This window comes from Penicillium citrinum (assembly GCF_028827155.1).
Source record: "Penicillium citrinum strain IBT 23319 chromosome Unknown utg000010l:1.0-1229701.0:1.0-1230130.0, whole genome shotgun sequence".
Taxonomy (NCBI): Eukaryota; Fungi; Ascomycota; class Eurotiomycetes; order Eurotiales; family Aspergillaceae; genus Penicillium; species Penicillium citrinum.
This window is the reverse complement of record NW_026622695.1, coordinates 278,086-292,550: the sequence shown is the minus strand read 5'-3', so window position 1 is coordinate 292,550 and position 14,465 is coordinate 278,086. Positions and strand designations below refer to the sequence as shown.

General features: G+C 48.3%; 8 protein-coding genes across 8 annotated transcripts; 5 read left to right on the top strand and 3 right to left on the bottom strand.

The window, feature by feature from the left end:
• Nucleotides 1–43: 43 nt before the first annotated feature.
• Nucleotides 44–1,022, top strand: N7469_011163 (fumarylacetoacetate hydrolase family protein; the record flags this gene model as incomplete). Its single annotated transcript, XM_056650068.1, has 3 exons — nucleotides 44–58; nucleotides 110–831; nucleotides 890–1,022. The coding sequence occupies 3 exons, from the start codon at nucleotides 44–46 to the stop codon at nucleotides 1,020–1,022; spliced, it is 870 nt and encodes a 289-aa protein (XP_056495132.1).
• Nucleotides 1,023–1,166: 144 nt separating this feature from the next.
• pre4 (proteasome core particle subunit beta 7) lies at nucleotides 1,167–2,091 on the bottom strand (the record flags this gene model as incomplete). The annotated part of the gene is made up of 3 exons (XM_056650067.1): nucleotides 1,167–1,771; nucleotides 1,855–2,002; nucleotides 2,062–2,091. 3 exons carry the CDS (start codon nucleotides 2,089–2,091, stop codon nucleotides 1,167–1,169), a joined length of 783 nt encoding a protein of 260 aa, XP_056495131.1.
• A 525-nt stretch (nucleotides 2,092–2,616) lies between these two features.
• Nucleotides 2,617–3,288, top strand: N7469_011161 (uncharacterized protein; the record flags this gene model as incomplete). The annotated part of the gene is made up of 1 exon (XM_056650066.1): nucleotides 2,617–3,288. One exon carries the CDS (start codon nucleotides 2,617–2,619, stop codon nucleotides 3,286–3,288), a length of 672 nt encoding a protein of 223 aa, XP_056495130.1.
• A 317-nt stretch (nucleotides 3,289–3,605) lies between these two features.
• Nucleotides 3,606–4,441, bottom strand: N7469_011160 (HCNGP domain-containing protein; the record flags this gene model as incomplete). Its single annotated transcript, XM_056650065.1, has 3 exons — nucleotides 3,606–4,201; nucleotides 4,269–4,323; nucleotides 4,376–4,441. 3 exons carry the CDS (start codon nucleotides 4,439–4,441, stop codon nucleotides 3,606–3,608), a joined length of 717 nt encoding a protein of 238 aa, XP_056495129.1.
• Nucleotides 4,442–4,804: 363 nt separating this feature from the next.
• On the top strand, nucleotides 4,805–5,653 carry prs3 (proteasome core particle subunit beta 6; the record flags this gene model as incomplete). The annotated part of the gene is made up of 2 exons (XM_056650064.1): nucleotides 4,805–4,902; nucleotides 4,966–5,653. The coding sequence occupies 2 exons, from the start codon at nucleotides 4,805–4,807 to the stop codon at nucleotides 5,651–5,653; spliced, it is 786 nt and encodes a 261-aa protein (XP_056495128.1).
• Nucleotides 5,654–5,901: 248 nt separating this feature from the next.
• N7469_011158 (pre-rRNA-processing protein PNO1) lies at nucleotides 5,902–6,793 on the bottom strand (the record flags this gene model as incomplete). The annotated part of the gene is made up of 3 exons (XM_056650063.1): nucleotides 5,902–5,958; nucleotides 6,017–6,654; nucleotides 6,727–6,793. 3 exons carry the CDS (start codon nucleotides 6,791–6,793, stop codon nucleotides 5,902–5,904), a joined length of 762 nt encoding a protein of 253 aa, XP_056495127.1.
• Nucleotides 6,794–7,031: 238 nt separating this feature from the next.
• Nucleotides 7,032–9,218, top strand: N7469_011157 (mitochondrial distribution and morphology protein; the record flags this gene model as incomplete). Its single annotated transcript, XM_056650062.1, has 3 exons — nucleotides 7,032–7,734; nucleotides 7,806–9,016; nucleotides 9,087–9,218. 3 exons carry the CDS (start codon nucleotides 7,032–7,034, stop codon nucleotides 9,216–9,218), a joined length of 2,046 nt encoding a protein of 681 aa, XP_056495126.1.
• Nucleotides 9,219–10,177: 959 nt separating this feature from the next.
• Nucleotides 10,178–14,305, top strand: N7469_011156 (GTPase-activating protein BEM3; the record flags this gene model as incomplete). The annotated part of the gene is made up of 2 exons (XM_056650061.1): nucleotides 10,178–13,589; nucleotides 13,647–14,305. The coding sequence occupies 2 exons, from the start codon at nucleotides 10,178–10,180 to the stop codon at nucleotides 14,303–14,305; spliced, it is 4,071 nt and encodes a 1,356-aa protein (XP_056495125.1).
• Between the last annotated feature and the right edge of the window lie 160 nt (nucleotides 14,306–14,465).

Sequence of the window (14,465 nt, the reverse complement as noted above, 5' to 3'; positions counted from 1 at the left end):
CATCATTACTTATCCCCTGCTATAGCTTCTATACAATTACAGAATGGCTTCCTTCTCAGTATGATTCTTGAAGTACCTACTTGTTGATGATATTGGCTAATTCTGATAGCGTCTGGTTCGATTCTTAGCGAAGGATGGTCAAATTTACTACGGCGATGCTATCCTCCCCGCTGGTACCGATGACATTGCTCAAGTCACCCAAGCCAAAGTCATTCAAGGCGATATATTTGGCCAGTATCGCATTACAGAGCAGATTGCGGAGGTCAGGATGTTGTTAGCTCCTTTGGCTCGTCAGGATATCGGTACCGTTCGATGTCTAGGATTAAACTACGAACAACATGCCAAGGAATCCAACCTTCCTATTCCCAAATACCCAGTCCTTTTCTTCAAGCCTGTGACTTCTATCGCTGGACCGACGGATGATATTCCTATTTCGCAGATTGCGCAGGAAGGGGAGGGGTTGGATTATGAGTGTGAACTTGTGATTGTTGTCGGGAAGGAGGCGAAGAATGTTCCTGAGAGTAAAGCGTTAGAGTATGTGTTTGGGTATGCGATTGGAAACGATGTCTCGCATCGAGATTGGCAGATTAAGAGAGGTGGTGGTCAGTGGGGGTTGGGTAAGGGATTTGATGGATGGGCACCGTTTGGTCCGGGAATTGTTTCGTCGAAGATTATTACTGATCCGAATGCCCTGCATATCTCGACGACTTTGAATGGAAAGCAGGTGCAGTCGTCTTCGACTAAGGATATGATTTTTGGTGTGGCTCAGACAATTGCCTTTTTGTCGCAGGGTACGACTCTCCTGCCGGGTGACCTGATCTTTACTGGAACGTGAGTATATTCGTCTTTCTTCCCAAAGGCGTCTATGTATGTATGCTGACAAAAATAGTCCACAAGGTGTTGGTATGGGTCGCAAGCCCAATCTCTGGTTGAAGGATGGTGATAATGTAGAGGTTTCATTGGAGGGTGTTGGTTCATGCGTTAACCGGGTGGTCTTTGAAAAACCCGTCCCTAAGCTCTAGATGATTTCACTTGTATATTGTATATACTACTTTGAGATAAAATTCTAAATCATCAACCTAGTCAATTCGTATTGAAAGGGCTCTTCGTATAAGAAACTTAAGACAAAATAATAGGAGATAAAAGAAAAGACATGTCATGTAGATCTACTTTGTCTGTGCTCCATATCCCTTGACCCTCTCGGCAAAAGCCCAGCTCTGGCCCTCGATCTGCTCGTTCTCCTTCAGATCAATGCCGTCCTTGGTAATAACTGCTATCGAGTATTTATCCAGACTCCGCGCGTCTCGGTAGAACAGTACCTTGAGACACTGCTTTAACGCATCAATAGCCTGTTCCTTGCTCACTTCCTCCAGCGGCGTCTCATCCGGGAACAAGCGTCGAAGAATCGGAACAGCAAGGTGAGCACCAAATCCGGTAGCCAGGTGTGGCGCAGAGAAGGTAGTGCCCAACAAATCCGCCGAGCTCAGGAAAGGTTGGCCATCCCCATCGTAGCCGGCAACCAGAACGTGGTTCCAAAGTGGGTTGAATTCGGAACGGCGTTTATAGAAGACCTTGGAAAGGTAAGTGTGCAGGTTCTTGGCATTGAGCATGTTGCCGTGGCTGGAATAGTTCTCGCGGATATCGATGGATTCGAGGAGTCGGTCGATGTATTGCATGTCGGAGACATCACCGCCGAAACCGACGATGGCGTTCTCGCCAAATACGCGGAGACGCTTGACGTCTGTGAAACGGGCGAGGGATCCGTAGGAGGCTATATTATGATAAGGAGATGAATCAGTGGTGTGTTGACAGAAGATGGAAGGTGGTTGGCAAGCGAGATTCGGTGATCCTCACCTAGGTTGTCAGTAGCCAGAGCGACACCACCGTTAAACTTCACGCCAATCACAGAGGTTCCTGTCACTGCTGGGGATGACGTATGGGCCTTGGGGCCGCTTGTTTGAAGATATGATGGGTTGTATGCTCCGTAGACATCGTCTCTGGGCTGTAGGATTGGGTTAGCCAAATGGACGGCGGGATTTAGAGGGGGATAGCTGTACGTACTCGGCCCCAGGCTTCCGGAAAGTGATTCATTGTGAGATTGTTTGAGAGAGAAAGGACTCAAGAGGTAAATCGGAGTAATTAAAGAGAAGACGAGGGTTGGGGAGATTGGAGAGATTGAACGATGACGATGGAGCTTCGGCTTGGGTCGCGCAGGCAGGCGAGCTGACGGAGCTCTGTGGCTTATTCAGCAGCCGCCAGCCGCCAGTCGCGCGTTTACGCTGTTTAGGTCGGGCAACGATATGGCCAAGTTGTTCATTTGTATAATTTCTACAAGTTATGAAATACAATACAGAGTACTGGATGCAAGGATATCATTTTGATTATGCCTGATCCTTTCTACGCTCGTCGTCTATTCTCGACTTACTCTTCCTGGAGATCTTCGTATTCGCCAGTAATTATTTTGGGCCACCCACTTGCTCAGCCTCCATAGAAACTTTCTTATGTGCCCGACGATCATCTGGAAACCGTGGTATTTAGTGGGCATCATATATAACAGGGAACTTTCTTGCGAGGCCTTTTTATTTGTTTTTCCTTCCCACCATCTCTACTTCCATGATGGCCGCAGCAATCCCATCTACAGATCCCGAACCGAGTCGACAAGGACAACCCTCCCGTTTATATCGCATCAGTCGACCCGCCTTTCATATGCATTACGAGGTTAAAACAGACGATGATCGAATGCTGTACTACACCAAGGTCTCAGTTTTCGGAATAAATAAGCCCGATATGACTATGCACGCGGGCGACAGTCCCGACGCACCCATTGTAGCAGCGTGTAAATTCCTCAAACTCTCGCGCCATTACAAGCTAGCCCTTGGTGACCCGGGCGATTTGAGAAATGTTCAGTGGGAAGACATGATCAGTCACGGCTCTCTACATTCGAAACTGCGATTTTCAATGAAGGTTCCTGATAAACACCAGCCCGGTTACAATGAGAGAAGGGCATTCCTTTGGAAACGAACGCATACTGAGGCAGCGGAGGGCTCTGCGCCTCTCAAAGCGAGTATGCGGAATTTCAAATTGGTGGATGAGAAGACGGGCAATGTTGTGGCTGTCTTCAATCGCGAAATTTCATTCTCTAAGTGTGGAGTGCTTGAGATCAAGGCGGACTTTGGACAAGATTTTGATATCATGGTCATCAATTCGTGTGTGGGCCAATATGAGAGGATAAGGCGGCGTAATAGTAGTGGTGGTGGTGGTGGTGGTGGCGGTGGAGGAGGAGGTTGATATATAACGTTTGCTGTTTCACTCTGCGATACCATATATTTCGTACTATACCATTACCAGCCCTTTGACTTTCTTCAACTGTATACTTTCCGAACCGCGTAGCCCGCGATAGCCTTAAAATATAAACCGGGACTTGGGAGTATATAAGGCCGGAAGAGGACGAAGAAACCCCCCTTTGTATGAGGAGTGGCTTCATTGTGACAGCTGTTGCCAGAGGTTGGCATTCCCAGGAATAGCTTGTTCGAACATTCCAAGTAACCCGAACTGATTTGCTGCGAAAGTTGTTCAAATCGGTGTAAACCAACTGTAGGACTTTTTCATGGATGAGGTCTTTTCCTAGACTCCGAACCTGAGCCAGATACAAATTCAACAGCGGACCTTTGACCTGATGAGTTTTTCTCCTCTTGTCTCTGACGTGCATCTTGCTGAGTCCGAAGGAGCTCCTCCTTAAAGCCCCATTGAGGAAGACTAGAAATATCCCATATTTCAGCAGGTAATGATGTATTGTATTGCGATTGTTCGTTGATACCAGCATGTTCCATCATCTTCTTCAAAAGACTGGGATTCTTGAGTGAAGAGGAACTGGCAAGCTTCGAATTAAAGTGCACACCCTGTTTCTTCAGGGAAAGGAAATGCTCGAATTTGGCGTTCGCGGCGGGGTTTGGAGATCCCGGAGGAGAAGGTGGGATATCCAGATTAGGCACAGGAGGTAAAGTAAGGTCTTGGATTAAAGCGCGAGAAGCTGAGAAGGGTGAAGAGCGGCCACCCAAGGGTTGGTCATTGGGCGATTGTACACTTTCAAGAGGTGGTGGTGCTGGTCCTGAAGCCGGGCCAAGCGCTGGACCACTAAGAGGTTCGCTTTGAGGGTTATTTGGTTGCTTTTGGTCCTGTGTATTTGTCGCGGGTTTTTCATCTATCAAAAAGGTGGCGTCAGAAGGGAGAAAGCAATTCGCAGGTCTTGAATAGGATTAATCAATTACCTTCATCTTTCTGGTCGATTTGCGCCGGCTTTGCCGGAGGCTCTTGCGTCGGTTCCTGTACTTTTGTTTAGCAATTATCCAAGTATACACTTCTTTGGTTATCATACCTTTGCTTGAGGAGGAGCTTGTGTCTCCTCCTCGCTGCTGCTATCATAAGCACCGAGATCAAGCATGATGGTTGACGAAGGCTCAATAGACTACTTTGATTTCCCCAAATATGTCGAGAGCGCGTGATATAAGCGAACAATCCTTTAATACGAAAAGAGGAATTGCCAGGATTAGTCTATACACCGGCTTAGCTTGAAGTGAATATCCGTTTGGAGCTTGCATTGCCAAGCGCCGCGGCGTGAAGGGAGCTGGCGGGTTACGTAAGCCAAAGGCAGCTACAAGCACCGCGTCAGACACCAGACCTCATTGCTTCCATTCCATCAACGAATTGACCTACGATCTCCAACTGCCCCTTTTTCTTCATTTCAACCCTCTTGTATCCGAACCTCTCATATAGACGCAAACTCACAAGCCACTGGCCTTTTAAGATGGCATCTCTTTTGGATCGTTCAGCTCGCGGCGAGACCGTCGGATACTCCTTCTCTCAAGCAGCAGCAGCTCCTGTCAAGCAACATGGATTCTACCCGTAAGTGAAACCAAACCTCAAGGCGGGGAAACTGAAAGACATTGGCTAATAAAATTCTTGCAGATATACCGACAACGGAGGCTCGACTCTGGGAATCACAGGTTCTGACTTCGCTATTCTCGCTGGTGATACTCGATCCACATCCGGCTACAATATCAACTCTCGCATGGTTCCCAAAGTCTTCAAGATCGGCGGTGATGCCGAGACTGGTGAAGGAGCTCACATCATTTTGTCCGTTGTCGGTTTCGCTGCGGACGGAAATGCCCTGAAAGAACGATTGGACTCGATTGTGAAGATGTACAAGTACCAGCACGGAAAGCGTATGTCGGTTTCAGCTTGTGCCCAGCGATTGTCAACAATTCTATACCAGAAGCGGTTTTTCCCCTACTATGTGACCGCTATCCTGGCTGGTTTGGATGAGGAGGGCAAGGGTGCCCTGTACAGCTACGATCCCGTGGGCTCTTACGAGAGGGAACAATGCCGTGCGGCGGGTGCGGCAGCTAGTCTGATCATGCCTTTCCTGGACAATCAGGTCAACTTCAAGAATCAATACATTCCCGGAAGCGGAGAGGGGCATGCGCTTGAGGCCAAGAAGCCTGAGCCCCTGCCCCAAGACCATGTTAAACAGCTTGTCAGAGATGCGTTCACATCGGCTGTCGAACGTCATATCGAGGTTGGCGATAACTTGCAAATGTTGATTGCGACCAAGGACGGAATTGAGGAAGTTTTCCACCCGCTGAAAAAGGATTAAAGCGGGTTTCGTTTACGATAGCCTTCTAATATGACCATTTACAGCCCTTTGAATGACCAATTGAAGAAATGTAAAATGAAATTCTTTTCTGTGGTTTACTGTACTGTAGACAGTTGATATCTTGATGTCGTCAAGCCTTCGTGGCAGCCGTATAACTATTTAAAATATGAAGAAAGAAAAAAGGTATCCCAATTGGGATACTCCTAAACGCCAATACCATGCCGGGAATTGTTTGAAATTCATAGAAATCAGAATCGTTCCTTCATGCGAGAAGCAACTGTTCGAAGGTTGCCATACACCTTGCCCTATTGACAAGTTAGAAAAAAGAAGAAATGTATAGCCTTGGTGATGCGCATGACTTACCGGAGGGCTACCCAGAATCAAGCTGACAATGGCCTCCCGCGCAATGTGAATATTCTTGAAACCGCCCAGAATATGGATCTTCTGGTCTGCAAGCACCACTCGAGTACGACTAGCATTTTCAATCGCAAACTTAGTCTTGCCATCCTTTCCAGCAATACGACCGATCGCACGACCAAGATGTTCCCCATTCAATGTCTTTACATCCTTGATCTCAAATGTTTCGATGTAAAGATCATCCAGACGAAGCAGAGCAATAGCATCGTCGATATCAAAACCGTAGGTAAAAGCACGGATGAAATCAGCTCCCTTTTGCAGGGCACCCACATCGGTGGTGAATTTGGAGGTTCGCAGTTCGACAGCCCGGCTCTTCACGTTCATGCGCACCTGCAACTTGAGATGTTCGACAATAGGTGGGCAGATCTTGGTCCAGTTTGCCTTCAGTGGTGTCATGCGATGAGGCGGCACAGGGACCTTGCGGTTCTCAACTCGATACGCGGCTTGGGTATCCTGTGCGGGTGTGAATAAAGGACGTCCTTCCTCGTCAATGCGCATTTCATTGTCGCCTGTCGAGTCCACCGGATTGGAAACATCCGGCTCGTTCGTCGCTTGGGCATCAATCAAGACTTCATCATCCTGGGCTATGAAGCGTTAGTCTCATCAGATACACTATCGGCCTTACAACCTCTTTTTGTTTTCTCGTTCCAACATACCCATAGTAGGGGTGGCCTGAATTTCAGGAGTATCCACCGGTTGGCGAAGAGCAGTTGGGGCAGGCATAATGATTGTTCTGCTGACCAAAAAAAAATTATCAAAAAATATCCACGAGGACTTTGTTATCGTAGAATTTATCAGGCCCCTCCCGGAAGAAAGTTGTGGGCGGCGAGATTTTTCGGTGCAAACAGTGCAAACATACGATTTCATCATCCGCAGAGCTTCGGCAGTTCCAACTTCCCATCCTCCATGAAACCCAGGATGTGAAGGGAAACGATGTCCGCCAACTTCGGTCGCCGGCTGTATGCCCATTTATGGGAGACAGCAACGCCCTTCTTGGGTCGTGTACGTCCTAGTGGGATTGCGACAGAGGTATCGTCAAGGAAATCGATTGACTCGTTTTTTCGCTGGTCGACGGTTATCAACACAGTCAGCGAGACAGACTTATCTTACAAGACGATTTGCTTCCGGAGGATTCTTTGTACTCGGCATCTCTCCTACATCTTCCGCTGCAGAGTCGAGTGTAGCGTGTATCCTCCCTTCCAAGAAATTAGCGACACAATATGTTTGGAAACGAGCCGTACATACGCCCAATGAGTCGAGTCGGGGGAAAGACGCGGTCGATGACTCCCAGAATCAATCTAATGACCAACAAAAACCAACGAATTTCACAAAGTCCGATAATATTCCTAATCAATCTTCTACAAATCATTCAAACCCACCTCATTTCGCACCTTCAAATCGCCACTTAATGGATCGTCTTCCCCATATGCCGCATCTTCATCGTCCAACCAAGGAAGAACTTCTGGCTGCTGCTACAGGCTTTTGGTCTCGGCTGAAAGTAAGATTCAAGTGGTTCTCTATCAGAAGTGTACGACCGTTCAACTTGGACGAGATAACAGCCCTCTTTTCATGGGTTCTGTTGGGTCATGTTGTATGGGTCGTAGTGGGGACGACGACCTTCTTCTCTCTTCTCATCTTAGCTATCAACACGGTATTTGCACAAGGTATGTTTTGTTTCTCCAAATGATGGATTTCATTATTGTTTGCTTTCTTTATCTAATAAATGCATTTTCAGAAACTCTGGCTGGTTGGGTAGGTAACTATCTTACTAAATCTTCTGGGGCCAAGGTAGTCTTCGAATCTGCCATCGTGCCCAAGTGGCGAGGTGGCGTCATCACATTTAAGAATGTGTTTGTATCAAGACGACCTGGTCAGGGTACTGGGCATGTTAGCAAAGGCTCCCCGAAAACTGCGGCGGCAGCGGCTGCAGCCGCGGCTCGGGGCGAACCATTACCTGAAGATTCAACATTGACCGAAGAGGAGGATACAAATTATACACAATTCGATCTCTCCATTGAAACTGTCAACGTTACTTTGTCTTTTACGAAATGGCTTAATGGAAAAGGACTACTTCGTGATGTGGAAGTGAAAGGCATTCGCGGAGTTGTTGATCGTCGCCACGTTTTCTGGCCGGAAGAGGACCTCGATCCCAAATCTTATCGACATGAACATAACCCCGGGGACTTTGAGATTGACTCGTTCAAGATGCATGATGTCCTCGTTTCTGTCTATCAACCAGATGATTTCCGCCCTTTCTCTGTCAGCATCTTCTCCTGCGATCTCCCGCAATTACGGAAACAGTGGCTATTCTACGATTTTCTCTCTGCCAACATGATGTCTGGGTCTTTCGATAATTCTCTCTTCACGATTCACCCACGCCAGACCCATGGCTTCACTGGGGCCCGGTTAGACGAAGGTACCGAAGAAGATGGAAAATCTAGCCCGTGGAAGAAGCATAGTCGAATTCGTGTGGATGGGCTGAATATTGACCATCTAAATCGAGGCGTACAAGGTCCATTCTCATGGATTCACGAAGGCACGGTGGATATTGTGGCCGATATCATGTTCCCAGCCGATAATGACGAGAGTCTGGCAAAGGTGATGACTGACTTCTATGATCGGCTCGAAGCCACCGTTACCACGAACCAATATTCCGAACCAGTGTCACAACGACTCCATTCCGATCCCGAAAACATGTCTGATGTTGATAAACGACTTCTTGCAATGGACATGCGGGTCCATCTGAATAATGTACGGGCCGTGGTTCCCATCTTCACCCGTGACCTCTCTTACATTAACAATGCCCTCATTCGACCTATCGTGGCATACATTAATTCGAAACGTACCTTTATTCCCATTAATTGCCGGTTGGTCAAGCGCGTTGGTGACTTTGACGGTAGCTGGACCATCTTTGACAGTGCCTTGATGGATGATTTGTCTGCGGCGGTAAGCTATCACTCTCTATATCTCTACTTTGTATAATTCAATTTCGAACCTGTACTAACTCACTCCTTAGACTTACGATGCGTTCGCTCGTGATGTGGTAGACGATCAAGCACGCAAACGACGGTTCAAAAAGGTCGGATTCTGGTCTCTTCAACTGGCTGCTCAGGCTATCTTCATGGGGATGGCAGGCAACATCGCATGATCATTTGTAAATTCTGGGGAATTTTTGCTCCATTTCATCCCCCTACCCCCCAAACTTCCAAAGCCTGTCTTGTCTTGCTGGAGTTTGGAAGTTCTGTATCATAGCCTACTGTTTTTATTTGCATCTGGCGGAGTCGGAAAGCATACGTTTGATCCTATTTTTCTCACTTCCCTTTTCTCCATTTCGATCTTGAAATATTCTCAACTTCTGTTTTCTTCTGCTATTCACTATTTTTAAGTTAAGCTACAAGGGGTGTTCCGCCAGGGATCTCGTGGTGATGCTCGGACCTTATCCCCATTGTGCAAAACTTTCGCACTGAGCACCTCGTGGGCCTGTCTTTGTGTAAATGATCTCTTTGTAGATCCTGGTCAAGCTCGTGGAGAACTAGATCCGACATGCGTGAATAGAATATGGTCTATAATTAACTATATCTAGCTATATCCAAGTACTAACTGTAGTTCATGATACTTGATAGTTTATAGCTACATCATGATGCTTATACTTCCTAGTGCTGTTTATATTAGCAATATATAGGAACCCCCCTAATTCCCAATCCACATCTATCATAGTCCCTTCAATCTCATTAAACTAAAGAGCAATCTCTTCCAGGTGGATCACTCTCATTTCGCCCATTCCCGGTTTTACCTGTCAATGAACGATCGTCGTTGGCTCCACCACCAAACTCGAGACTAAAGAGAGAATCACCGCGAACTTCACTTCCTTCCTTCCCCCCCTTTTTTTTCCACCTCCCACCATCGCTGGGATTTATACAACCCCCAGCTTTTGTCGGCTGAAATAGCCTTCTTTTGTGAATTTACGAAACATTCAACTTCCGAACTCCCCGCCTTTTACCTTTCCAACTCAAGCAACTTAACTCCCAACCCCCCCAGACTTAAACACACGCCCCCCCCCTTCGTCCTCCCCGGAGAACCCCCCCCTCTGATGCTGATCGCTGAATCATGTCGCAGCAGCGAGGCAATGAGGAAGACATTTCAGTACAAACGAGAAACCAGCCTCCTACATATTCACCTGTGAATAGTGGTATTATTCCTCGAGATTATCTGAGTTCTCGTGCAGAGGTGACTGCGCGCCCTGGACCTCGTGGCGCCCGTCATATCTCACCGTCGCCATTGCATACCAGCTCTCTTCAACAATCTTACCGTCACGACGAATCTCCTGTTTCTCAGAGTCCGCTCTCTCCACGATCTAGCGCAAATCAGTCTCCGTTTCAAAATCGCTCACCCATCTCTCGTCTAGCCAATGCGACTTTCCCTGCGCCGCCTTCCAACCCCCCTCATACTTCTTCACCATCACCCGATATGTCAAGTACAGGGTCGTCAGATATTACCGCCAGGTCTGGGGATGGCAATATTGCAAAACCGCCTGGCATGGCCGAGCCCGATCGTTCCGCAACGTCGTCTGTGAGCTCCGTCGTGTCGGCGCCTGGGGAACGCCCAACGCACCGCGTCATGCCGCGTACCTCCTCGATTGACTCCGCGATTTCGTCCTTGTCCTCCGCGTCTCAAAAATCGACATTTGACGCAAATTCTTTGAGTCCAGCGGATATTGCAAATCTCATTAATGCTGCGGGTTCTGCGGAAGCAGTGATTGTACACTTGCTGAAGGAGAAACACCAAGCAGCTTCCCAGAATTCACAGTTGTGGAAGTTGGTCGATAAACAGCGAACATTGATCTTGGGTCTAAATAAGGATCTGGAGCGCGCTTTTAAGGAGAAAGAACGATATAAAAAGAAATTCCAAGAGCTTCAGGACTCTACCCCGCCAGTCCCTGTCGCCGAATCCTCGGTTCCACGAACTGTTGTGCCCACTAGTGACTATTTACCTGCCGGCCAAGCTCCAGAGGCACCGAAAGACGCAACAGGTAGCCAGACTGCCACAGTCTCATTCCCCAGCGATTCAGGCTTCGGCGCTTCAAGAGACGCGTCTTCTCCAGTCACCGGTGATAATCAGAGACTTCCACAGCCAAACCGCAAACCACCGCCTGCACCTTTGAATCTTCGCTCAGGCGACGTTCGGTTAGAACTCGCCGAATCGGATTCGGATTCGGATTATGGTGATTCTGCAGAGGGTGAAAGACTAAGTGCGGAACGTGGGAGGAGGAAGACCCGCGAGGAGGACGATCGAGATCGAGAAGCTGCTTTAGACAGGGAACTGGAAACCACAGAGGCTGCGGCTGAAAGCATGTATGAAGCTCCGGTCTCGAATAGCTCACGCGATACTGCCAGCTCGGCAAATAATTCTCGTGAAATGGCATCAAGATCGCCTCCGACTGTTGGTGGCCCTGGCCCTGGATCTATGGGATCAATCCTGAACTCACGGCTCAACCAAGGGTCATCGGGACGCCCTGGTGCATCTATGCCAAAGAGTCCCGGCTTACCGTTGAGCCCACGGCCGGAAGACCGGCCTATCAATTCACCTCTACCACGAATGCCGAGAGATATGACTAGTCCTGTAGCAGCAGGATTTAACCAGTCCGGCCTTCCTCTTTCTCCTCGAGGGCCCAATCACAATCAACCTGCTCCGTTCCAGCCAGGGGAAATGGGACTTTCGACTAGCAGGCCTGTAGGTTCAATTCCAATAATTGACCCTACAGTCAAAATTGATAGTCCCCGATCTCCTCAATTTCCGGAAACAACCATTTACCAGGGACTTGTGTCTGACGAGTATCCTGGCCTTTTGCTTCCACCTAATGCCCTTCCTGTGATTCAGGTTCGAGTGTCATCTTCTCGCCTTCGACCTTCGCGGAATAGCTACATGGTATCTAAACCACTGGATGAAGAACCTGTATTCACTTTGAGCGTTATTTCTCGGTCTGAAATGGCCGAACTGTGGCGAGTTGAAAAGGTGATTGCCTCTCTGCCGCAGCTTGATCAGCAGATTCGCCAATTGGCAACCTTCTCTGGAAAGCTACCCGATAGATCTATTTTCAGCGGCCATTCCCCTGCAAAGGTTGATGCGCGACGAGTTGCATTAAACTTATACTTTGATAGCCTCTTGGACACACCCATGGATGAAAAAGCAGCATTGGTTGTTTGTCAATTTTTGACCAATGATGCGATCGAGCCCCGAGACGATGAAAGTAGCCTGGCGAAGGGTCATGGGCAAACAAAGCCAGATATGCCCCGTGGTCCAGATGGCAAGCCTCGAAAAGAGGGCTACCTCACCAAGCGAGGCAAGAATTTCGGCGGCTGGAAAGCACGCTATTTCACACTCCATGGACCTGAACTCAAATACTTTGAGTCTCCTGGTGGCCCACACATGGGCACTATCAGACTCAATCATGCACAGATTGGCAAGCAGTCACAGCATTCCAGCATGCAGAACCAGTCTTCTCCAGGGTCGGAGGAAGATTCTGATAACCAATACCGTCATGCATTCCTGATTCTTGAGCCAAAGAAGAAAGATTCGTCTGCACTTGTTCGCCATGTTCTCTGTGCCGAGAGTGATGAGGAGCGTGATACTTGGGTAGATGCCTTGATGGCGTATGTGGAAAGCCCATCCTCTGACAATGACAGCCGAGGCAATAGCTCTTCCAAGCAACAGCCACAAGCTCAAGCAAAACAGCCTGCTCCCACTGGAGGAAAGCCCAAGAGTCAACCCAACAACGGAAGCAAACGCTCTGGCAGAGGCGTTGACAGTCCGGAGCAAGAAGCCGGGCCAGGCTCCGTTCAAGGCTTCAGCTTTGACAATGCCGTCGCGGCCGAACCTCCTATACTCGGCTCCTCCCTCGAGCAAGCCCCTCGCTCGCCTCGAATTCCAGCGGCTCTGTCCACAGATTTCCGTGATCTAAACCAGGCTGTCACCGAACCACCTCAATCTCCGAGATTGATCTCTGGTCCCACCAACGGTTCTGTCATTCAAGATGTTGGAGCATGGGGCAATAAGCCTACCTCGACCAAGGAAAAGAAGCGTAGTATCTGGGGATTCCGTACACGGTCATCCTTTGACTTAGCTGCGCAGGTCAATGAAGGATCGGCTACTGGCAACATTGCTCAATCTGAACCGAAGGAACCGGTTCGGCCGGTATTTGGCATTCCTTTGGCTGAAGCTGTAGAATTCTGCTCGCCCCATGGTATTGAGGCTGAGTTGCCTGCGGTTGTCTATCGTTGCATCGAATACCTTCATGCCAAGGGCGCAGCGTCGGAGGAAGGAATTTTCCGCCTGAGTGGCTCCAATGTTGTGATCAAGGGCCTGAAGGAACGATTCAATAATGAGGGTGATGTCGACTTCCTGGCTGGAGACCAGTATTACGATGTCCATGCCGTGGCTTCTCTTTTCAAGCAATATTTACGCGAGCTTCCCACAACTGTTCTCACTCGGGAGCTTCATCTGGATTTCCTTCGTGTACTCGGTATGACTATGTTCAACCCTTTACCTTGAGAAATATGGCTAACGATTGTTTTTACAGAACTTGATGACCGTCAGAAGAAGATTTATGCGTTTAATGCACTAATTCACCGATTACCGCGAGCCAATCTTTCCTTGCTTCGGGCCTTGTCACTGTTTCTCATCGAGATTGTTAACAATTCTGATGTCAACAAAATGACCGTGAGAAACGTCGGAATTGTCTTTGCGCCAACTCTCAATATTCCGGCCCCGGTCTTCTCGATGTTCCTCACGGACTTTGATGCTATCTTTGGTGATGCCGGTACTACACCAAAGTCTGTTGAATTGACTGTGGATCACAGTCTCTCACCAGATGACGTCCGCTCCCCTCGACACCAGATGTTCTCTGATATTCCTACTCCCTCATATAATCAAACTTCATTCAGAGGCCAGGGGGATGCACCGGCTACATATGCGGAGTCTTCTCGACCTCCCCACGACACGGGCTTCATATCTATGCAGCCAAGCTACGACCAGCAAGCTTCCAGACCTGATATCTACAATCAGCATGGAGCGGATGCTCCATTTGGTTCGTTGAATGGCATGTTATCTCCCAGTTCAGATGATACCCGTTCAGCCAAGACAAAGAGACGTGAAAGCTCGATGCTATTCATGGAAAACTGTAAGCAAATATTTCTCCCCTCTTCTCTATACTCTGTACGAGACCCCAGTGGGAAATGATATATACTGACACCGGTAACAGAATCACCTGATAATGAAATGCTTCGGCAGGACAGGATGAAATAACGCATGCAATGCTAAACCAAAGTTTGCAATCACTCGCTACATTTTCTTTTCTTGAAATGTCCTGTTCTCTTTGCTCGGGGCATTGTCCCATTTC